Raw genomic sequence first — 25905 nt, forward strand, 5'->3', positions numbered from 1 at the left:
ACTGCTGCCATTTATGTAAAAAGATGTGATGACTGTTGCCAGGTATTGCAATTATGCCATCTTCTACTGTGGTGATTTCTCTTGCACAGATTGTAGGCATCCTTTTGCAGCTGTCAGGATGCTCAGAATTTGTTCACAACTTAAGTTTCACGCTATCAATCGATCAAACAATTCCTCATAGAAAAAACAACACTGCAAGACCACTAGCGGTGCTCTGTGGGCCGACAGCCGGGCCACACTGCCTGTGTGAGCAGTGCATTAACGGCTATTTCGCTGAATTTAGCTCGCACGCATGTGGTGTTCACACATAGACAGCGTTGCTGCTGCAGTGCTGCCTGGTGCTGTAACGACTGTATTTCAACAATTTATGGAGCAATGCAAGCCACTGCATCGTCAGCAACTCGGTCTTGCAAATATTTCACAACACAAGTGTTAACAAATTAAGGGATTTTGAGAGCGTGTATTTTGAAACGGAGACAGGAAGTGTTAAGTTAAGAGGGAATCTTTATATTTTTTCATGTCCAACAGATATAGACATTGAAACTGAATTAAAAGTTCGTATGATGTCAAGTAGGCATTTTCTAGATTTTCCGCAGCTGACCAGCAGCTGGGCTACACCTGAGCAACACTGCTCACTCGCAGTGCGAGGTTCAGCAATGCACACATGCTGCTCACACAGACAATGAGACCTGGGAATAACGTTAGCAACCCATGCTTCTGCCCTACCAGTCTGAACTGATATTACAGGAGTGATAAAAAGTAAAGCATCTTTACTTTTGGAAAGTTAAATTTCAGGCATTGTATGACATCAAAGGAGGAAATATGACTTTGAAATATGTCAAAATATGGGACGACAATAACAATGTGACGTCAGCTAACTAGCTAGTTAGCTAATGAGACAACAGCGTACTAGCGATTTCTTTTGTTATGCTTGCTATAAGGAAAAGGACCACAGTACGTTGAAATAACATTAAACTATGATAATTTTTTTAATCTTTAGCAACAAAGAAAATACATTTATGGGTTACTTTTGTTGCCTGTGCAGCCATCTTGCTGTAGCCAACTTCTCGAAACACTCGGTTTGAAGTGTGCCTCTGAGAAACCTCTGTCTGGATGGCCATGTAGCCCAGACAATTAGCCCTATCCTTCTGTCCCAACAAGAATTGTGACACCCTACCCCTAGATGTGAACGTGCAACGCAGAAGGGTAAAGGATAAGTGGTAGGGGCAAGGGGTGTGTCATGATTGGGCCTTGGACCCAAAACAGACTGGACCACTACACTTTTATTTCTCTGTAGGGTCTTTTCTGTAACATTTCATACACTTGTAGTAAGATTCAGAGCCTGTCAGTGGCAAAAACAAGCATATTTGATGCACGCCAATTGACGAGTGGTTACACTGTAGCCTGATTTGCTGCAGTGCTCTCTCTCAATATGAGACCAATTTGAAAAATTGTTATTCCCACAAGTCACTTAGACAAAAAAAAAAAATAGGGTCCAGGCGGAAAAAACAACGGAGTTTCCCTTTAAAACTGTCATAAATTATATTGTGCCAAAAAACTTGTGCAGATGCTGAGTGTGAGTTCATCACCTCCTTCCTGATAGTGAGCTCCAGGCTTTCCACCAGCTCCTCCTTTTCCAAGCCATGAAGGTTCTCATGTAGGTTTTCCTTCCTCCTGGGGGTGTATGGCACAAAGTTGTCGTCCTTGTGCAGGAAAACCACTGGCTCCTCTCTTACACAGAAGAATATAACCTCCTGTTTGCAAAGGCAAAGCAAGATAGGGATCAAATAATAGCTTTTTTAAAGTAAGTGGTTGCTGCCTTCCACCAACTCCACCACTTCCAAAAGCAACTGGAAACAATCTGTTGTCGCATGACATGCAGCACATGAGTAAGGACTTTAGAGAAGCCTGACGTATAATTTTGTCAATTTCATTTCAATTACGGTCAGTTTTCTAGCTGCTGTAAGCACAGAGATCCATTTTCCACTGGCACACGTGACCGCAACTTTCTGTTTGCTCAGTTCTACAATTCAGCCACAGCCTCCAGTGAGCACTTGACTCCTCAAATATTTACTGACAACACGGCTAGAAAAGAGGCCAGGCAGAGCTACACAGGCACCAACACAGGAAAATGAAGGGCATAAAAACTGAACCATTCATGTGAGCTCGTGTGTGTTCTGCCTGTTCTTTATAAAAGATAATAGCAGTGACCTCGTGTCCTTGCGCCTGGAGCCTCTGGAGAACGTGTTTGAAGCCGTTCAGGCTTGGCTGACCCATCCCATACAGCGGGTAGGATCCCTTGACTTGGCGGAAGTTGGGTGCTCCATAGCTGCCCGTGGTGTTGAGGACATCTGCCTTGCTGTACACATCCTGGACCATGAAGTACTCCCCCTGGAAAGCAATGCAAATTACATTTCAGAGTGTGACCCAAACACAACACTTCATCAGCTTCCACTCGAGCACACATGTTAGCATTTGTAAACTCTGCAGAGCAAGTATGTCAACACTTAAGTGGCTGGGTAAATCTGAGAACTGTGTTTATGCATGACAACGACTTGAATCCTGACTGGCATCTTAAAGCTTTTTAGCTGTTTCTTCGTCACCCACACTGAAACACCAAAGCAATGGTAAAAAATCTCTTCCGCTTCCTTTTTCTGTCACAGTCTGGTTACTCTGTTGTCTCAACAGGTTTTATCACGGCTCTGTTGCCTCCATCTCTCCAAGATTAGTACATTTAAATCTCCAAAAATATTGACATTTTATCCAGTTTCCACTGTCAGTGTCAAATAGTAACATAATTTTTTACATTTAACAAGCAATCTAATCAACATTTTCTTCTTTGAAGTGGTTTTGACTACATTAACATGATCACAGACAACTATGGATGGGTTTTTATAGCTGATACCATTCCATGCTGGTACCATGCGGCTGTGTCAAGACAGTAATCCCAGATTTGCAAAAAATTCCTGTGAGAGTTCATGTTCCATGTTTCAAATGATCATTTTAACCCAACCCATTGTCTTTCACAAACCCTAACCAAGTGCCTTTTGTACTTAAACTTAATCAGACCTTAACCACATCATAGTCACACAGAAAAACAGAGAGAGGAGAACCTTGGGAAGTGGCTCGTATTTCGCAAATCTTTACGTTTCCACAGTAAAAAGTTGTGGATGGTACCAATAAAACCGTTCTGTACCGTCCCCATTTTTGGTCCCCCCTCTGTTGGGGTACCTAGCACACAGATCTGGTACTAAAAGGTGGAGCTGTGAACACTGCAGTCTGTTGATTGGTCAATGGAGGACGGTCACTCTGCTCAGGGCTGAGCTGTGGCTGGTTTTAAGGCTCATGTAACCACTGTTCATACTGTGGAGAGTTTTATTAGTAAACTATAACTATAAAATGAAAGGATGTTTTGCTGCCTCTTACAGCAGCTGGAGTCTGAGAAAACAATAACTTAATTCACTGTGCCAACTACCGGCAACTTCTAAGGTGGAACGTTAACTTGTAATGTATGAGTTGACGATATGAATCAATCAGCACACCTTAAATTTCATAGAGTCAAGAGTCATAGAGTATGGTGAATGTGCTAGGAAAGGTAGTATCAGCACTGCTTCTACCTGGAGCTTGCATGTGCCTGGGTTTGGTTGAAGGTGGCAGTGCTGTTTGGGCTGAGAAAGCCTTGTGTAAGTAAGGTAAAGGAGGTTATTGAGTCGGTGCAGGGAGCAATGAGACCTGGCATTAGGAGAGTGTCTCTGGGACACCAGAGATCACTGTCTAGCCTCCTGGAGGTGTCATGGGACCAACTAGACGAAACACTGGTGAAAGGAGGTTCCCACCCGATGACCCCAAAGACATGTTAGTTATCACTGCTCACTGGTCTGTATAGTTAAGCCTTGCCGTATTAGCTTATCATAGGGCTTAGGAGGTTATTCACTGAGTGCAGATCCTTTTCTAGAGCACAAAATTCTTGTGTTATTTTGAACTCACTCTGACAACTTTGACCATCACTTTCAGTAATGAGTGGATCTTCAAGTGTTTATATGTATTAATTTTGACCAGTCTATGTGAATAACATATATTCTTATCCTAGCTCCCTGAAAAAAAAAAAGCATTGTGGAGTGTTGTTCCTGTGGGCCCCAGCAACACTAAACCCCTGAGCTTGCCTAAGAAGGACTAAATGCACAAATCTGATATTTCTAAATATCCCATGGAGAGAGACTCTCACTGCAGCCTGTTTTATCTTGTTCTGAAAATGTCAGCGTGCAGCCTCTTTCTGTGGACGATAAACAAAGTGCAGACTGATAAAGGAGGGAATACAGTGAGGGACAACAACCCTGCCCTCATTTAAGAGTACTGTTGGCAGTGAGAACGCTAAGCAGACCTAGGGTCTAGGTACCATGTCTGAGGGGTTACATTTGGTTCCAAACGTACCAAACCGAAAGTGTTTGGCATCATGGCAGGGGAATAATAAGCCCCTTGCTTATATATAAGTGTACTACCCATCATTTTAAGGTGTGACTACTTGGGAGTTGTTCTTTGCCCCAGATCACGCCGACGTTACACCACATTCAGATTCTGAAACCTGTAGCAGTGCAACAGAGGTTTCACTTTCAAGTACCAGTAATTGTATCGTGCATGCAGGAAAAAATCTGCTGATTTTTTTTTAGCTGAAATTTACTTAACGATAAATATCATTTCCACTGTTCCACTGTTATTTCAGTGTTCTATTCCAATGAGTCAGGGCAGGGTTACTGGATGTCACAGAGCAGTCACTACCAACGGAGTATATTTCTAACAAAACCAACTACTTCAAAAGATTTGGTAAGGGCTTTGAAGTACTTCTATTAGCAGGAATCACTTGCCTTTCAGACAAATCAGAGAGAAAATATGTGTTTCATGTGGACAGGATCCTACTGTGGTGAAACTACTGGCCTATATATACACATGTAAACAGAGGTTGCGGGTTAACACGGACAAAACACTGCATGCCTGAACAGACACAGCGGAGGTGACAGAGCAGATCAAAGCCCCGATAGCAGGGTGACAACATTCCTGTTTCAATGGCTCCCCCACATCATAAAACGGCGCATGACAATGTTCCTATGCCACGCTGCAATTTGGACACATGACTGTGAAAAGAGCAGACATAAAGAGCGTCAGTGTGGCGAGGTTTGTCCTTACCTGCACCAGGTAGTGCTCAGGCATGGCGTCTGATATCCGACCCACTTTGTAGTTGGTCTTGAGGATGTCATCGTGAATCTGAAATTCCTGTCTGCAGTTATACCTGTAAAACACAGCAGCAGGTCGATTCAATTATCAGCTGCTATTTGCTAGGCCTGGATTGACAAATGAGATGATAACGGGGGCAAACACTTCACTGGGGGGGTTGGGGGGGGTTGGGGGGATGACACCCCGGTGATCAAAGAGGATTAACACCCAACTGAGAGAACGCGGATTCGGGGAGGGACTTACGTGATGACGACAGGTGCGACTTTGTTGGTGATAATGGACTTGGCCTTGTTGTTGTGGATGTTGACTGTCTGAAAGGGGCTCATGCTGAGAGACTGCCTGCTGTCGGCCATCCCGTTGCCATGGACACTCTCAAGTGGCGACGCTACGGAAACAGGCTGTGGCGCGGCACTGGCAGTTGTACCCATGCTCCACAAGCAGCTGTGAATGACATCGCAGCGGACTCAGAAACAGGAAGCAAACACACTCACACACACACACACACACACACACATAAGAGGCCATAAATAGTGACAACACAGACAATGTATTTGGGGAGTGACGACACAGACGGGCATATTTAAAGTGTGAAAAACTGATTTGAAACTGTCTCGCACTTCCACAATGAAGTGACTAAAATGTACTTGTCAGCGATGTTATAACAACTTATGAACACATTTTTATTTTTTATTTCTAACATCTTTTGTTAGCAATGGCAATATCCACCTGTCAGTCACTCTACAACTTTCTAGGTAATATGTTAAATCACTTTCATATCTGTAGGTAACACTATATATGAAGCTGCAGCCAACAGACAGTTAGCTTAGCATAAAAACTGAGAACATTGTTTTAACACTTCAGTTTTTGTACCAATTAAACAACAGACATATAAAATGTTAATCAGTAAACTTCTGAGGTGAGGTCACCTTTGGACAGTGCTAGGCAGGTTGTTTCCAGTCTCTGTGCTAAGCTAAGCTAAGCTAAGCTAACTGACCGAGGGCTGTAGCTTCATATTTAGCGTACAGATATGAATCTTTTCCTCTAAGTCTCAACAAGGAAGTAAATGAGCCTATTTCCCCAAATATCAGGCTATTATTCTAAATGTGGACTTTATGTTGCAGGGTTTTTTGGGTCGTTCTGCTTTTACTAGTGCAGTGCCCCTTCAAACCGTGCCTGTGCAAAATGGTCTGATTGTTTGGCCTCTTGTACTACTCATCCAAACAACTTCACACTCAACACTGCACTTCCTTTGGGTCTTAGCAATAAAGCTGTGCAGGAATCAGTCCTATAACCTGGAAATGAGTTAGCAATTTTGCACTCACGTTTCCTTTGTCTCAAAGTTAATGGGTTCTTTGAATGGGTCTTTGGTTAGATGCCTGAAATAAGGTCTGTGGTCAACACAAGCTTAAGAGACTTTGACACTTTGTTTAAGAACATAAAATACATCAGTAAATACCCCACTTTGTGAAGCTTTAAGGTGTCTTAAAAAGGCAACAAGTGGCTAAATGGTAGCAACAATGAAGTCATGCGACTGTAATGCAGTTGGTTTATAGCCGAATGTTAACCTTTTACTATTGGTGATTGCATTTAGGCTTCAAAAATGATAAAAGCAGTGTTAATTTGTGAAGATTATCTTACCAAACAAAATGTAAGTATCATAAACCTCTGCTGCCACAGAGCTTATATTCTGCAATAATCCAGAATCCAGTGGAAAAATCCCAAAGGCTTTTTGACGAGGGAACCAGGGCAACACTAATTTCTAGGTCGGCCTACAATAAATCATCATCCTAGAAGTACTCTGTACACCTGCCATGACGAAGCTGCGCCCATATCCTAGCAGTGCTAGAGTACAGGCATAATCAACTATAACCAAGGGACCAAGCTATTTCCAGGAGCAAAAGCATTCATTATGAAAAATACTTGCTGATGCTTGATATGTTTGAGTTTGCTACAGCGTAACATCTCCGCTCCCTCTGGTCTCCTTTTCCTTCATCTGTTCTTGAACCTACTGTAGGTAGCAATGGAGAGCAAGCTGTACCCTAGTCTCTTACACAGACGCCGATGACGTCAGCACGCTGGCTAACTCTGTCATCTGTGGACATTCCCTTTGGAAAGTTGTAATAGAACTAGCGCTGGCTCCCAGCGGCAGTGATGTGATTGGATCCAAATCCGTGTACTTCCTCGACCAACGGCTGATTGATTTTGCCTTACACCCGCCTACACCGGAATTGCTGTTCCCCGAATTGTTGTCCGTAGTACAACAGAAAAAGAAGTGTTCAGTGCATCGCGAGAAGAGATTAAAATGGATATGATTTCATTTGATTCAGATATATTGCAGAGCTGCAACGCCCATGTAACACATGTACCGCACCTACGGCAACGCCGTCATGTGGTCTGGATATCCCCGCCATTTTATTACCAAACAAAAGACCAATGTCCCCAGACTCCCATTCCGAAGTAACGGAGGCTGGTCACGCGAGACTAGCTGTACCCAGCATGCCATCCAGCGGTGTAACAGTAAAAAGAGGTCCTCTAACTATAAATTACAAAGCGTGTTCATAACCCATTACTAAAAAATGTGTCCTGTGTGTCTGAAGAGCTCACACTCAACACTGTACGTCCTTAGCAATACGCACACCAACTGTGAAGTCGATCAGATGAGCGTCTGTCGAGAAAACTGAAGGACAGACACACAGACAGAGACTCCTTCCATGATGCACATGTATTTCATCCAGCAGCTGAATGTTAAAACTTTAAAAATGAGTTATTATTCACTTGAGATACTGTCAAACTGCTCCTGCTTTTATTTCTGATTTATGACATGAATAAAACCCAGAGCAGACTGAACCTGTTTGATGCGTCTGTGTCTGACAAAGAACCAGTTCAGGCCATGTGATACATCATGTCATAATGTTCATCATGAAAAAAATCTTGACAGGAGAGGTTTTTTTAGTCTTCTGATAGAGATAGAACACTCAGAGATTTAACCAGTGGCTCATTAAATCCCCATTTCAGGTTTAGTCAGCACTCAAACTACAATCATCATTCATTTCATATCTCTACGAGTCAATCGCGGTGGCATGGGATTTGGAGTCGAGTGTGACAGTATTTGTATTTTAATCACACGGCTTGATACTGAGCGCGCAGACACCCACGCAAGCCAGCCACAGGTTTCAAGCAAACCTCCTCCCCCCCCTGAATAAACAGCGAGCTTTGCAGGGAGCTCTGCAGATAAACAAACGAGCCTTCCGACAAGCTAGCAGTCAAGAGTAACACTGCTCCTCAACATCACTTATAAACACGTCGCTGGTCAGGAACCTGCAGCACCAGAGCACACAAACAAAGGAATACACAGAGAAAATACACATAAACCCCTTCAGGAATACACACAGAGAAAATACAGCATGCCACCCAAACACAAACTCACACATACAAACAGAGCTGCAAAGTAGAAATCAAAAGCACAGAATCATTCCAACATCAAAATCTACTTGCTGTGACACAGCTATAGCAGGGTCAAAGCACCTCTGTGTGATCTCCAGCTTTGAACAGAGCGGACTCTCATTGTGCACAGAGGCTCAGTGGGAAGAGAAGTGCCGGGTGAGTCACCGCTACTCTCCTCTTTGTTGCGTCTGGAGCTGAGTGGGCAGGTCAACCTTGTACTCACAGACCTTTTTGATACGGCAGAGAGACTCTCTCCTCACAAGCACAACGTGGGAGACAGCAACATTATCGATTTGCTTGTTACTTTTGAAGTCTTAAACGTTTTACAGCTTGACTTGTACGATTTTAAGACGCACGCTGCAGAGTGTAAAGCCCGAGGAGTAAAAAAGAGGCCGATTCTCTGCCCGAGTTCCTTAAAAGGAAGCAGAGTTTTCAAGAATACTGTGCTCCAGCTGCCCAAATCTATTTGAGTCCTCACCACATACCAAAAGCATCTCTGTTGCCATCATTTTGTGACGACCACAAGAAAAACAACAAAAAAAAAAAAAACAACTCCACGCTGCAACAATATTCTAAAATTCGACATCTTACGTGTGAGATGTGAGGCGATCTGCACTTCCAGATCCTTTTCTTTGCTGCTTGTGTTCCGCCATGGTGTGTGTGAAAAAAGGAACATCCAAAATAGAAATGTTTCTCCTTTGAATCCCTGTCGCCAACCCCCAGACGGTGGGAAACACCCCTCCTGGGAGCTCAAAGTGCCAGGTCGCTTGGCATTGGGCAGAAACTTCAGGAGCTTTCAGGCAGCGTCCTCCTCGTCCTCGTCCCACCTCCTGTGTGATGTTAGGAAGCAGATTCACGCAAGAGGCTCAAGTCTCTACGGAGGGGACCAAAGGAAGTAGTGGTACATCTGGCAGCCAGATGGCCAAAGTTCAACTCCTTTTCACAGGGACAGGCTGCGCACAAAGACGACACAGTTGACTCTTGTACTGTAAGCAGTACAAGGGAACATGCTGGAATGATTCCATCAACATGAAATCTATTATTTGTGAAGCAAAAACGCCAAACATTGAGAGGATGTACTGTTTCTGTGTTTAATAAAAGTCTTACTCTAATATCTGGGGTTTTGAAGACGTCAGCCTGAGCTCATTGATGGTCATCGTCCACTAGTCATGTATGTCTTTATTTATTTGGCCCAATTACACAGATCATAAATATGCCTCAGGGAGCTTTAAAATCTGTACAGCAAACATAACCCTCTGTCCTTTTCGACCGTTGCTTCAGACAAGGAAAAATCCCCCAAAAAACCCTTGGAATCTAACAAATTACACAAAAGATTACCATCATTCTGTTTTTCTATGTTCTGTAATTGTAAATTTCTTTAAAAATGTTGTTATATTTTCATTTAACTTGCAGAAAATCAGCAGAAGAAAACGTGAATTCACACACATTGACTACTTAAATGCCAATATTAGGAGTTTGCTGGCATTAACCCTCCAATAAGGTGCCATTTCTCCTCTGTTGCTTGATGCCGCTTCCTTTTTTTACCATTAAAATTGCACTTCTGATGAGTTTTTCCTCATCTGAACCAAGAGTCTAATTATAGAGGGTGTTGTATGCTGTACAGATTGTAAAGCCCTTTGAAGCGAGTTTGTGATGTGTAATTTTGGAGCTATTTAAAGTCCCCCCTGGAGACACGTTTAAAAGTACGTAAAAATACTCTGCTATGATAAATATTTTGTTTAACATGCTTTTCCCACATAAAAAGTCAAAAAAATAAACTAAACAGGGGCTGGAAGCACATCTACTCTTTCCCCCACATTGAGAAATTCTGGATCTGGACTCCGCCCCACCCACCACTGCTGCTGCTTTTGCTAAGTTGACCAGTGAAAGAGTAGTTCACATCAAGATGTCCAGCGTTAGACGAAACGTCACAGAGATTCAGCCACACATGTTTGAGCCTCAGTCAGACCAAGTCTCAGATGAGGAGTCAGTTGTGCACCAAATTCAGCATCAAGACATATCAGAATAGTAAGTGTGGTTAGCATCTTTTTATGTTGTTTTGATAGCTTGTATGCTAACTGGCAGTGACTGACAAAGCGCTAGTGGTTGTGACGCATAGAATCAAACTTGATACAATGGTAGACAGTGGAAAGAAGCTCCAGGGTCCAGTTTACATACAAAAACTGCACCCTCTACCATGATTGCTGTCCAAACTTTCACTATGAAAAACGTACGTCACGGTGCAATAAATAATTCTTTTCTGCAAAGAGTCCTGCAGTGTTGCGAGTCATTCATCCTTTTTTCATCTACGACTATCGACTCAGCACCTGCCCTTCCACAGTGAGATGTGCGTGTCTTTTGTTTGATTTTTTTGATCAAACGTTCACTATGCTAATGCTAACTCTACTCTGTCTGCTCTGCACTGGAGGTTTCATGTTTCTTCGCCAACGTTGTGTCGAAGACTGTTCCCCTGTCGATATGAGTTCCCCGTATTAAGGCCCAGACACACCAAACTAACATCAAAAAACTGGTGGCAACAAAGCACGACGTCACCTCACATCCCCTGTGTCTCAGCCAAAAAGTAACACTTGAACACACCACAAAGACTACAGCCAATAGCCAACCAGCACATAGGTCTTCTGTCTGCATGAGAGAGGTAACGCTCCATACCAGCAGGCAGCAGTAGTGAGTATTCGTCATTTAAAAAGGGAAATCAGAAGATCGACAGGACAGGCTCAAGACGCTAATTAGCCAGCTAGCACATTACCAACACAAGAGGAAGACATACTGGGGGGGACTCATTTTTTTCCACTCTGTTGTCATATACACACATGCCCGAAATACACACACATGCACAAACAAGACCTACAAAGCATTAAATGGAGGGATGTCAGAGCGAGGGGGCTGCCAACAGATGGGCTCCCTAAGAGCACACAGCAGTGTCTTGCTCCAAGGGCACTTCGGCAATGCCCAGGAGGCAAACTAGGACCTCTCCAGCTACTAGTGCACACCATATTTGGTCTGGACAGGGACTTGAACCAGTGACCCTCCAGTTCCCAACCAAAGTCTCTATGGACTGAGCTACTACCACCCCATCCCCTGATATCCCCTGATAAAAAAAGAATAAATGATATGTATGATATGCGCTGGCGAACAATAACACAAACAGTAAGGAAATGTTTTTACTAAAGAGCTCAATGGTTAAAAAAATCTCTTAACATATAAATTAAGTTTGTTTCTGTCTCTTGACTTAAGTCGTTTGTTTGCTGAACTGCCAATCAGAGTGATTTCTAGAGGTGGGAATCACCTCAGGCTCTACGATACGATACAATATTATCTCGATACTTAAGCCACAATACAATATTAATCGCCATTTTAAATGTTAAAACTGAGATTTATTACCTGTTTTCAACTGCAAATTATGTCACTAAGGGAAAACTTTGTCAACATCTGCATTATCTAATAAGATAAAGTTTTCAACAGAGTCAGCAACAGATGCTCACCAATGGTCCAACATTGACAGACAGCCGACCATCGCCTTGGTGAGTCAGGGTCCTTATAGAAAGTGATTAGCCTCTGTGTAAGTGACATACCTAATTTTGGTTGCCAGAGGCACCTGTGAATCTCAGATTTTAGCAAAATGCACAGACTTCACCCCCTTCATTTTTGAGTGGGGGGGCTTCAAATACAACTGACTTGAATTAGCAGTAATAAAGATAAAACAGCTGCAGCCGTAGTGTCATATTTAGGTATAACATGCAACATGATACCTATAAGATGTCTTGTGTCTCCTTGATTTCCCTTTTGGACCGAACACAGAGTTAGAGTCTGTGCATTCCTCACAATAAAGAGTATTTACATAGCGAACCCTTTTCAATCTCTGTCACTGTAAGGACACTTAATCAGTAGGTTTCCTTCACCCACCACCACAGTCATGCATGATAATGTGCATGTTCCTATGTGGCTCAGTCGAAAGCTATAAAACACTCTGACAAGAGCTTCACCCATTTTTCTCATCCACACTAGCACTTCCTACATTTTAACTCATGTGGTGTTTTTATTTGTAAAAGTGTTAAATGAGGCTAACTGACACTTCCTGCTGCAGTTTAACAGGCCTCCAAACGAAAAGTGACATTTTTAATGCTGCAGCACACACAGTAACTCATTCGCTCAAACTGGTACATTAAACCCTCCTCTGTCTTACCTTACCGCCTGTCACGTCAGCTGCCAGATCATAGTGCACGCACACTTTGATAGGGAAGTTCCTGCTAACACACCACAGCTCAGCTCGTCAGCCACTGATTTCAGCATGGGCAGCCTGGTCTAGCGGGCGGGCAGCCGGGGCGGAGGCCTGAGTAGAAATAGCCCTCAGTCATAAACATCCTCCTGGAGATCCAATCAAGGCAACTCATCAGAGAGGCTGTTTATCCCACATGTCAACTGGAGTCGTGTCACACTGCTTGTGAGGCCAATAAAACGACAACACAAACTTGTGTTCATTCTTAAAATGTGGAAGAACAACACAGAAAAAGATGATCTTGAGTTCACCTTTGTGTGTGTCCCTATGACACTGCCAGCCAGGCTGTGAACAGCTGGTCAAAGTTAGTCAAAAGCACTAATATTTAAATTCACTGACTGCACAGAAAGAATAAGGACCATGGAAACTGGAGCCTCCTGCCAGCCTACCAGCATTGCTCCATTCAGGGCTGCCCCATTTAAATTCAGCCGGTGTCCCAACTTTGCTGTTGCAACGTCTTCAGACAAAAGGGCCTGAGTGCAGACAGGAAAGAGGGTGCAGCTGCAGGATGCATCTGTTGGTGGCCCCGAGGAAGGATGCAGCAGAGCGCTCTTCATTCACAAGAGATGCAGGGGTTCATGAGAGATGGGTATCACTTTGTAACGCTAAGGAGATCTTTAAACACAACTGCCCATATCAAGATGGACAGGAGAGCCGCAAGGGTGTCAGAAAGAGCCACAAAATAAAGTTGAATTCAGTGCAACTTACTTACTTGGCAACATCGCTCATCTTATTCAAGGGGCCTGGGCATTTGTGGTCTCCATGGAGGCCACTCGCTCAGTCTGCCAACGTTAAAGCCTGAAAGACTGCTGGCTGCACATAAATACAACAGAACTGCACGAATACAACGTATGCAGGAATGTGCAAAACACTGTCCTTCACTAGACCAGAAGCAAATCTAATAGATTCCAATTTAAGGAATACATTTGTTTATCAATTACTCACCCCTCGCAAAACTTTCTTTTTCTTGCATGCCTCCACAGTGAACGAAGAATCCAAACATTTATCACATTTATCAACAGCAAAACTATATTAAAAAGAAAACAGTTTCTGAACTCTCACACAACTTGTGCAGCATAATCCAAGTCTCGTTTAACCAGTTGTATGTTCAGTGCTTCCCACATGCCTTTCTTGCTAAAACATTATGACTTAAACCACGTCAGTAAAGCCTCATGCACAGCCAAGCTGTGTCCCTAGGCATGTGCATGCATTTAAATGTTGTTTTTGAATAAATGAGACTTGGATTATATTGCACAAGTTGTGTGACAGTTTATAACTGTTTTTTGATATAGTTTAGCTGTTGTTAAATGCAGTCCTCGTTTAGTTTAATTCATGAAGTATGTTTGCCTTTTTTGGATTCTTCCATTACTTGATCATCATTGCACAAGAACCAAATCTTAACAAATTCAAATTAAGAGAATACTTCACCTGTAAAAAGACCTTTTGTATATCGATTACTCACCTCTTGCAAAACTTTATTTTTCTCGCATGTCTCCGCAGTGAACGAAGAATCCAAAAAAGGCAAACATTCTTCATGAATGAAAATGAACAGGGACCATATTTAACAGCAAAACTACATAAAAAAATCAGTTTACAAATGCTTACACAACTCCTGCTATATAATCCAAGTTTTGTTTATCCAGTCATATGCTCAGTACTTCCCCGAACACATGCATTTCTTGCTAAACATTACCATTTGAACCACATCACATGAAGCCTCATGCACAGTCAAGTAGCATGCCTTCGCAAGTGCATGCATTTGAACGTTTTAGTGAAAGTGCATGTGTTTGGGAAATACTGAGTGTACGACTGGATAAATGAGACTTGGATTATACTGCACAAGTTGTGTGACAGTTTGTAAACTGATTTTTTGATATACTTCAGCTGTTGTTAAATGTGCTCCCTTTTCACTTTAATTCATGAAGAACGTTTTTTGGATTCTTCGCTCACCTTGGCGGCATGTGAGAAAAACAAAGATTATATTGCATGTGTTGTGGTACAGTTTGTAAACTGATACTTTCATATAGCTTAGCTGTTGTCAAATGTGGCCCCTGTTCACTTTAGTTCATAATGAATGTTCGCTTTTTTTGGATTCTTCGCTCACCTTGGCGGCATGTGAGAAAAACAAAGATTATATTGCATGTGTTGTGGTACAGTTTGTAAACTGATACTTTCATATAGTTTAGCTGTTGTTAAATGTGGCCCCCGTTCACTTTAGTTCATGATGAATGTTCGCTTTTTTTGGATTCTTCGTTCACCGTGGCAGCATGCGAGAAAAACAAAGATTATACTGCACGAGTTGTGTGAGAGTTTGTAAACTGATACTTTCATAAAGCTTAGCTGTTGTTAAATGTGGTCCTTGTTTAGTTAGATTCATGGAGTACGTTTGCCTTTTTTGGATTCTGCCTTTACCCTGTAGGCTTGCGAGAAAAAAGTTTTCTTCACAAATTCAAGGTAACACGAATGATTGATACACAAATGGTCATTTTGTGGGTGAAATATTCCTTCAACTGAAAGTCATTAGATGAGGTTCTTGAGCAATGCTGAACAGTGTTGTATTCATATAATTCTGTTGTTTTGTGCAGCTAGCTGTCTTGCCGGTGAAGTGATCCTTTTAAGGTTTGATGCACTCCAATCCTCGTCTTGTAACAATGACACAATGTACCACAGTCTCTCACTCATCACAGGATACTAGACCACCAGACCATTCAATACAACCCAGTCACACACACACACCCCTGGCCAAGGAAGTGTGAGCACACCTTGACAGGAAATGCTTAGTTGTACTCTCGGAAACTTCCTCCCTGCAGCTGTACACATATTTCACCAATGAGGTTAAGGGTTACATACAGGCGTGATTCCACAGGACATCGCTAGTTCCTGAGCTAAATATCAGTGCTGCTGCGGAAATGAGCTCAGTGCTTCCTCTGCAGAAAATCTTTTTTGTTTTCCCTTCAACTGTTCCAAACACCTCATTGTGAATTTGTGTCAACTTACAGCTCCGCTGCTTGTTTGTTTTTCATCCAAAATAAATCTCACACAGCAGCGCGTTCAGAAAGAGCCTGCAGCAGAGAGGAAGCCATGTGCATTGTTAAAGGATGCAATTTCCAAATCTGATCAAACTAACCCCAAATAGCTTTCACACTGCAGGACAGAGAGTCCAGATTCGCAGACTGAGTGCACACAGAAACTGTAAGCCACTTTTTCCCACTTAAAGCAGCAAATCTACTGGGACTCCTCAAGTGACACAAAAACAAACTATGCTACTGCAGTGAATATGACATAAATCACACGAACAACCTTTAGCCTTCCACATTCTTGCCTTCATCACAGCTCGACGCTGAGCTGCTAAAAAGGGTGTGCAAATCTATTTTTAAAACCCTGCCTGTAATTTATTTCATTTCAAGATGGCAATTTTTATCCCCCTATGATTTCCAGGGCTGCAGTAATGTGGCTTTCATTTTTTCGTAACCTCGGCGTCTGACCACAATTTTCTGTCAGCACCACCAGGCCAACTGACAGCATTTTTATTAGTCACTGCCTCAGAGAGCCTCTCCACAGAGAGATTTTTTTTTACACCAGTTTGTTAGTGTGTTTCGTTTCGCTCAACGCTCAGACTGAAGTGGTAAACTTGCGTGTGTGTGCGCAAACACATCCTGATTTAGCAGCTGCGTTTTCTAAGTCGGCGTGGGAAGCCAGAATCCTGTCAAACAGGCGCACTGGTCCTCTGGTAAAGGAATGAGAGCTGATAAACACTTCAGAGGAGAGACTAGGCATCACATGCCATGAAGAATGTAATCCATGTAGCTGTGTGAACATCAAACATGAGTGCCGTTACAAAAGAATGTGTTCAACCAAAGAATGGCAAAAGGGAAAGTAGCTTTTATAACATATGAGAGATTAAGATCAATTTTTGTTTGACACGGTCGCAAAGTTTAAATTTCATGAGATAAAAATCACCCCGGCATCTGAAGTGATTTTTAGGCAACAACGTATGCTTCCTGATGACAGTGACCACAAGCCTGCAGCAGGTATCACAACACGGAGAAGTATCACAACTCTACCTGACATTCAGCTGATCAGTCCACCATCCAAGAGGTGCCCGAGTCTCTGAGGAACACAGTGAAAAAAACCGAGGATAGTGGGTTAAAAATAACCAAAATGACAGCTCTCCGGCAGGCAGCAGCACCACTCTCAGTCAGACATCCTCGCTGGCATCCCTCTCTCTCTCTCTCTCTCTCTCTCTCTCTCTGAGGCAATCTGTCTCTTCCCGCTGATCACACTACGACAGGCAGCGGTCGCACATCATTAAGGCGTCCTTATAAAGCGAGTCAGTGAACGTGTCCTTCAGTGAGGACAGATCCCAGACAAGCAGTCTGCAGGAGTAGGCAGAGGAGGCGGGGGTGGTGGTGGTGGTGGTGGGTGCTGGAGGGGGGGGGGGCACGGCTCTGTCTGAGGAGGGTTAGATGAGTGACAGCATGCTCCCTTGTTGGGTTTTCGCTACTTTTTCGTATGCATCCCCCGTGCATGAGGTGCGAGGCTGCTCGTGCATGCTGGGAGATGTGTGTGCAACTGTGTGGATGTGTAAAGAGGATGTGGAGGCGGACCCAGAGAGGCTTACTCATCATCCAGTTTGCTATCCAATTGCTACCGGAGCCTCCTGGCAGCACAGTGCCTCCCACACATGGCAGACCTTTTAACAACCGTCTCAAACGCACAAATTAATCCTTCACTTATTAAACTTATTACAGTCAGCTGCAGCAGTTAACCCTCGCTGACACGATGCAGTGTAGACCTGCCGGGAGGCTGACAATCAGCAACAACTGCACACAGATGACATCACGTAAGCCTAATTCACTACGATGCTCTAATTACTCCATTCATTAGTGGTTAACACATGCCAGGTTGGAGGCAAACAGGCTTACAGCTGGGCAAACACTTAGATTTAAGCTTGGGGTTCAGCTGCAACTGGCTGTGTGCTCTACCTCTTGAAGTCGTAACCCTGAGGTCAGACCATCTCGTCATGCACTGACGGTTTCTGCAAGATATATACCTGCACAAAAATCCCCAATTCTGCCACACCTGACAACAACTCCAACTCCAAATAAGCAAACAAAAGAGCCAACAACATCAAGATTTACCTCTGGACCGGCTGCCTGGAGAATATCCTCTTGCACAACTATGTGTAATCAACAATCTGTCGCAAGATAATGGCTAAAAATTAAGCGCATTCGCAAACGTGGTGAGCGGTTTGTCAGATTTGGATGTCAGATCTTTTGCTGCCTGCCACACCTGTTCCTTCCTTCCTGCAGCAGCGCAAGCCAAGACTCTGATGTTCTTGCAACACAACAAATGTGAAACAAAACCCTCCCATGGCCTGCAAACCTCAGGGCACGAATGAATCAATCCAGTGAGGGAGTGATCATAAACATGACTTCTAAATCATCAAGACACAAGAACAAGTCTAGTGGATTTCGCTTAAAGAAACTGAATTTAAGCTCCACAAAAAGATCCAAACTGACACATTTAGTCACCGACAGGTTCATTTCCTTCCGATTTAGGACAATTTGTAGTAAGAGGATGTTCTGTGACAGATTGAGTAACACTTCCTCTCTGCTAAATGTCCCGAATGGAAAAAAAAGCATACGGCTAATATCACCTGTCTTGTCTAAATCCTTTCTCAGGTCTGGGGTCTGTCTCACCCCCAAAAAGCCAATTTACAAAAAGCCCTTAACAACAACAGGAAAGGAGAGTATTTCACCTCAGCAAAAGTTCAGCTGCTAGACACAAAACCAGCATGATAGTTAAATTATCTTTTTTTGTTTGCAACATCAGCCTACTACATGTTCTTGCAGTAGAACTCCACTTTTCCTCTGCTAAAACTACAGTCAAGTTTTACCACCAGCACTAACGCTCCTGGGAAGATAAAATGAGGATGAGATCACCCAGTGAGACAAATTTTGGGGAATATTAAATATCCACTTTGAGTCCAACAATCAAATATGACACCTTGTGGTAAAAACCATCCACTGCACTCAGGCATGTACAGATGTCTAGTCACTGGGACAATGCTGCAACTAACGATTATTTTCATTGTCGAATATTTTCTCAATTAATCAATCAGTTGTTTGGTCTATAAAATGTCAAATAATAGTGAAAAATGTCAATCAAAGCCCAAAATGATGTCTTCAAATGTCTTGTTTTGTCCACAACCCAGACGATTTTCAGTTAACTGTCATAGACGTGTAAAGAAACCAGAAAATATTCACATTTAAGAAGCTGGAGTCAGAGAATTTTGACCTTTTTTCTCTAAAAATTACTAAAAAAAAAAAAATAAACAATCGATTATCAGATTAGTTGGCGATTATTTTTACAGCTGATACCAAATTGAAAAATCATTGCAGCTCTAACTGGGACAGAGATGTTCCTTACCTTCTGACAACTACTTCAGTCCCAAACAGGTGTTTATACAGTACCTTTAAATACTTTAAAAGGTACAGTTGGTAACTTTCATGGAAAAAAAATTCTCATATTTGATGAAACTGTCACTACATTCTGGAAAAAAGGACTTGAGACAAAAGATCTGTGGGAAAAAAATTCATGTCCCTCCTCCTCTTACTGCTGCTTCACTAAGGACAAAGGCTGAACCCAAATGTCCGGACTTCAACACACTTGCACACTTGGGACACGCGGGCTTTGCCAGTGCATTCCCAACAAGTCCAGTAGTGCTGAGGGCTGTCCAACGCCTCAATTCATCTAGTCCACAAGGGGCCTCAAGTGAACTTTCTGCAGACTTCCACAGAGTCTGCTTGGGGTGCAGACTTCAGCAGACTTCACTGATTTAATAACCCAGAATTCATTGGAACGTGACACTGTGGTTTTTTCAACTGCCGAAAAAAAATCCTATGAATGTGTTAAATAGTTATTGATAGTTAGGTCTATTAAAATGCTACTTGAATCGTGTGGGCCAGAAATTATATTCGACCACATCATGTTTAAGAGATATGTATAAGTCTAGGCTGTAGAGGTAATGAAAATGCATTTTATTATTGTCTCCTATCAGGCTTCGCAGTCAAATAGGCTAAAAAAAAAAACTGTCCAAAAAACAGCAAAAGAAGGTTTCTAATGTCAATAATGCCCAATATATCGAGTCCTGTCCTCATTTACAAACATTTCTGTTTTTGAATACGTGTAGCCTGTTGTATAAAGATGTATTAATACATTATACATGGGATTTATATCCTGTTATCTGCAGGGACAGATGAGTAGGGACTGATCATCAACTTTTATGACATATATTTCAGTTGACCATTTCCACAGCAACGAGTAAAACAATCTTGAGGGCTGTCGATCGGCCACTTGCAGTCTCTGCCTTTGCAGACTTTACGTGATGGCGGTGAATAGCTCACACTACGTACAACTGAAGTCCGCGAGGGCTCAGCCCGAAAGTTGAGAGGGTGGACATTTGAATTGTGTTTATACAGAAAGCGCCGTTTTCGGGGCAATGGGGGCGTGAGCAAGAATCAAAATGTGTAGCTCAGCAAGTGACGTAAACAGTGACATGGGAGGGAAGCCGCGGCTGGTCAGTCCTTCAGCGATTCTCTCGTAAGTTGGCCGGTTCTTCACCGTCCCCGTCATCTGACGGTTAATGGCCTCTTCATTTGTGAGGGCAAGGAGGGCGTGCAATCCCTTGTCTCCCCAGTTGCTCATCTTTACAGTGTCTGTCAGGTTTGCGTTTCCCTCTTGTTTCTAGCTGCTCATTCCTGCTATCAGCTGTTTCCTGTTTATCCACCGCCAGTGGGTCGTACGTGCGGCGTCATCAACAGCTCCTCCCACAAGTCTTCAACAGCCCCTCCTGTTGCGGAAAGTCACCTCGGTCTGTTTAAACTAAAAGGGCTCCCCCAATATGACTACCCTATGAGGCGGAAAATTGGGCACCTCGGATCAACTCGCCAATCCGGCTCTGTGTGTCTAAACGCTCACAGCTTGCCGGCAAAACGGCCCAACATTCGCAGAAAATCTGGCAGTGTAAAAGGGACTAAAGTTTGTGACCCAGCTGCCATGTTGGAAATAGTCCGCCCACCTGTCTGACCAACTTTCTCATTTTACAGCTAAACAGTGCACTAAAATATGTTTCTGAAAACATCTGCGATGAGAAAGAGGCAATGCAGTAACAGAATCTTGATTCATATTTGATCAGCGCTGCCTAGTTCACAAGCAGTGATTGACATGATTGACAGCAGCGTTACAAAGTCCTCAGCTCTGATTGGTTTTCATTCATGTGCAGTAAGGAAGGAACTGCTACCAACTGTAGCTTTAGACTGCACAAATGGATCAAAACAACCAGACTCTAAAATTCTTTTTGAGACTGAAAATAAAAGAGAAATGTCTCCAACCTGGGTTTAAACTTGCCTGAAAGAAACCCAAACTTACTTGGACCTTTGAGAGTTGATAAGTTCCCAACCAATATCCCTTTGACCTACAAATAATTTGTAATAACGTAACAATTTACACCAAAATAAATCTGCAACTTTTCCAGCTAAGCCCGGGAGGAGTAAAGTTTCTGTTCCCATCCTCTTATCAAGATGAACCATGAACAAATGGCTCAATCATTTATGATCCAGGTGTCCATTCATTGAGACGTTTGGTGCTCACTCACTCTTGATTAATTGTGATGCTCACGGTTTGATCTGCGGCCTCGCTTGTCAAAAGCCAGTTTCTGTCTTCCCCCCAGGATGTTAGGTAAAGTGATACGGACAGAGGAGAATGATCCCAGCTGCAGGAGCTAAATCAAACAACAGCCGGGACTACAATACATCAAAGGGCACGCTGTGCTTTGTCTTACTGCACTGTGGAGTTTTTAGACTTTATATTACACTCAATGGGAAGACTGAACATGTCTTGGCACAGTTCTGGAACCTCGATCATGTCTGTGTGCATTATTTTGCACAGACAGAATATACTTAGTGATATATTATAGGGATGTAAATCACAGGTTTTACCTCAATAAAATTGTACATTGAATCTTTGGACAACGATATGATGTTTGCTGATATCACAAAGTCTGCCATTATACAATTTATATTCAATTTAATTCAGGGGGCTGCAATGGATATTAGACGATATTACTAAATATCCTAAAGGTCTTTTTCTCAGGTGCTTACCATTGTCTGCCTGGCACTAGGCCACTAGCATCCTAAAGATGACAGTACGTATCCATGATTTCCCTTTGCATTGATGATATTGGATCATTAATCACTGAATTTATGTATCGCTCCAGATTATTGTATAGTTACGTCCCTATACACCCCCTAGGAATGTCCCAACCATTGCAGCTTTTCAATCCAACTGAAATCGTTATTACTCTCGAGTGCTTTTAACCAAATGTTTTTAAAACCCAAGGTCTTATTATTATTATTATTATTATATTGCAGTTTTAAATCTTTTAAACTGTTTTTGCTTGTTCTTTTACTGTTTTATCTTTCTTTAATTGTACTGTTTTGACTCTGAATTGTTCTTTTATTTGTTGTATTTAACTTCTCTGTACAGAACCTTGAACCTACCTGAGTATGAAATGTGATTTATAAATAAAACAGCCTCACCTTGATTTGTCTAATATGTTATGTATATTATATACTTGCATTACATTCACAAAATAGTGTGCGGACGAGCTGACAACAACATTTGAAAGGTTAAATGCAATATATTTAATCATGTAAAATCATGTTTGTCGGTTGGGAACGACAGCAGCTCTTGCTCTCTGACTTTTTAGGTGCAAAATCCTTCATTTTAAAGTATTTATTTTAGTTTAATATTTATTAAATTGTCTTGCATTAATGGCACTGACCAGGAGTTGCACTCCTAATTTAGTTGTACATATACAGTAACAATAAAGGCTTTCAATTCCATTCTAACAAAAACTAAAAGGTCCACTTACTAGCTTTTAAGAGCTTTCAGCCATGTCTTCTTCACTGAAGTAGTTGGGAAATGGAACATTGGACGTAGATGATTTAGAGTCCAGTATGACTATATCTAAATAACATATTCAAAACTGTAATATATGTGTGTGGTATTGATTTTATTCATGTGTGGAAGTTGTTATTGTTCAGGGAAGTGTTACCTGTTTTTTGAAAAGCTACCAAACTATGTTCTGGTGGTGCATTCATTGCTTGCAGGAGGAGGTGTAAAGGGTAACTTATACCACACATTTTACATGATAAATTCTAAAAATAGTAAAAGAGAACATGTTATGGAAATAATATTTATCTGAACATGTGTTTGTCTGATAGTGAGCTACCAACTGGAGGTCACAGTTTGCATCATTCATCCTGCCTGAGACCAAACCACTGGCTGATGCACAATAAAGTGCAGGCATGGAGTGGGGGGTGCCAAGCACATGTATGCCCCATCACCCACACACACACTTCGCCTCATGAACACACTCTCACACTGTTAACAAAGCTGCAAACACTTCAAATGCACCATAAACAGAGTCGTCCACACACTGTGACAGTCTTCGCATCCAACACGGCATCAATGTGAACTTTTCGGCCGCCGTGGCTCGTGCAACAAGAGCCGTAAACTTTACTCACCATTTCAGCACACGGTGGTGAAAAAAGCGTCTGGCCCCTTATAAAACATGTTTTTAGTCGTCGGTGTGAAAGATGTAACCGAGCTGCACCGCTTCTTGTTTATTCTGCTGGAAAAAACACAACGTCCATTGATTTTTTTTGGTCCTTTCTCGGGGAATTTACGAGGAAAAGGATTTCTGTATGTGGATAAAAGACAGAGCGCGCATGCGCAGTCTGGGGTCATCCTCGGATGCTCTCTGCTCTCACTAAGCAAAGTCACTCACATCTAAACCTGCACTAACACATGAATTACTGAGCTTTGGCACGCTGTGGTTGATTCATTTATAAATATTGAGATGATGGTTTGTAAAAAATCGTAATTTTAAAATATCTTTCATGTTATTATGTAAATATCACTGATCAAGCACCTAAAACGTACTCAACTTTATTTGGATAGCACCTTCCTTACAAAGTGCTTCACAGAAAAATTGAAACAATACAGACAAAAAAATAAATAAATAAATAATTAAAAATATCAAGTAAATAAATAAAGTTTTGCAAGATTGGAAAATTGCAGCAATAAAATATTAAAAACCAATAAATACAAGAATATAGAATAAAAATTACATTAAATTAATTAAATATAGAACATATTCATGACACAGTGGCTTCAGCAGTAACAACAGCAAGACAACACAACACAAAGTCAAGTCATTGCAACAATAACAACAGCAACAATAAGACACCACCACAACAACAACAAAACTACAATATTAACAAGATTTTATAAACGTCTTTATACAGTAAACTTCTTTCCTGTACAGTATGTGAACACAAATTTCAATAAAGTTTTATAAGAATGGAATATTACAACAGTAAAATATTAAAAATAAATAAATACAAGAATATCAAATAAAAAATGAACAGCATGGATAAGATGACGAAAAAACAACAACGATTTGAACTTTAAATTAAGGCTGTAATATTATTTAAAATGAAAAGCTAGATTAAAACTTAACATTACAGGAACATATCCTTTTATAAGAAAAATAATATGATGCTCTATAATAAGTGTATGATACAGTATGTGTACACAAACTTGGCCAATAAATTCTGATTCTTATTAACTGACTTTAACCTTTTTTTTCCATCTACATTTGTATGTTTTATCTTATTATACGTATGTGGCGCCTGAAATGCACATTAGCCTGTAGTTACACAACAGAAAACAAAAGATACATTGAACAAAAGGACACATTGTGCTATAAATGTTATTTATAATTCTGAATGTTAGGCCTATATGATGTCACCACAGTGTTTTGTCTTAATATTTGTAATGTGTCATTATATTACAGAAGCATAGCCTTTAATAGGAATAATAATGTGAAAATCCAAAACACCATAAAAAGCATGAAATCGTCTCTAAAAATTTACTCTTGACCATATATATGCTTAAAAGCTCTATATAAACAGTGAATGAATACCATAAGCAAGGTAGTAATACTAATATAGCCTATATTTGGGGCTCACGCTGCCCTCCCCCACAGTGATGATAGAAAATACAAAATAATGTAATTTATGACAGGCAACCACCCACTGCTGTCCACCGCTAATCATTGGCAAATGTGACTACAATCATGCTTCTAGTATTTAGGTGTACTGCAATTCTGTGTTTAGTTTGTCCAAGTGGTGTTGCCGTACCCCAGCAGAAACTGAAAACAGCCATATAACACAGCTCAAAGGCATATTCTAATAACATTAATGGGTTTTTATTATGTCATATTTGTCAGATAGCCCATGTGGCGTGTGAGTAAAATGTTATACTTGTGTTATTTATGGTATGTGTAACTTATGGGGACAGTGGTAGCTTTCATTTATTCATTTACTGCATATTTGTATCGTGTATTGTGTAGCTGTTCTTTCTCATGATAGTTAATATAATAAAGTATAAAAATGAGTTTAAAATTCTGAGGGTTTTTTTCTGGGGGGCAGACCCCCTGGCAGATTTGGGCCCCCCAGTGTTGACTTCATGGCTGGCCTTGATTATAAGTGAACCTTGGGAAGTTAAAATAGAATAAAGAGCGATAATGTGGTGTATATAGACAGTTATTTGTTTACATACATTTATATACTCACATACTTTTCCCACATACTTTTATGTACATAACAGTTCTATGTTTATTTTATTTTTTAGCTTTTTTTGTTCGCTTTTTTCCTTTAGATTGGTCCTGGACCTTTGTATGAGTACACAGAGCAACTTGAAACTGGAGTAAAATTCCTTATACAGTATGTGTACACAAACTCAGCCAATAAAGCTGATTCTGATTCTTATTAATTGACTTAAACCTTTATTTTGCCATCTTA

The 25905-nt window shown here is 41.5% G+C and overlaps 1 protein-coding gene across 6 annotated transcripts in view; it reads right to left on the minus strand.

Annotated features, from left to right (window-relative positions):
* pald1a (phosphatase domain containing paladin 1a) overlaps positions 1–23759 on the minus strand; it is a 99330-nt gene extending 75571 nt beyond the window's left edge. Inside the window, exons 1-5 of one of the 6 annotated variants that reach the window (XM_049564324.1) lie at positions 23563–23759; positions 5473–5670; positions 5182–5284; positions 2212–2391; positions 1590–1754 (exon numbers count right to left, since the gene is read on the minus strand). In XM_049564324.1, coding sequence (XP_049420281.1) covers positions 1590–1754; positions 2212–2391; positions 5182–5284; positions 5473–5657 — 633 coding nt within the window. In that variant the 5' untranslated portion in view covers positions 5658–5670; positions 23563–23759. Of the gene's footprint in view, positions 1–1589; positions 1755–2211; positions 2392–5181; positions 5285–5472; positions 5671–8754; positions 8879–9264; positions 9513–12877; positions 13033–17034; positions 17328–18111; positions 18236–23562 lie in introns of those variants that run through there. The other 5 variants (XM_049564328.1, XM_049564325.1, XM_049564327.1 and 2 more) reach the window with 5 other exon arrangements.
* Between the last annotated feature and the right edge of the window lie 2146 nt (positions 23760–25905).

Source organism: Epinephelus fuscoguttatus, linkage group LG20, assembly GCF_011397635.1.
Source record: "Epinephelus fuscoguttatus linkage group LG20, E.fuscoguttatus.final_Chr_v1".
Taxonomy (NCBI): domain Eukaryota; kingdom Metazoa; phylum Chordata; class Actinopteri; order Perciformes; family Serranidae; genus Epinephelus; species Epinephelus fuscoguttatus.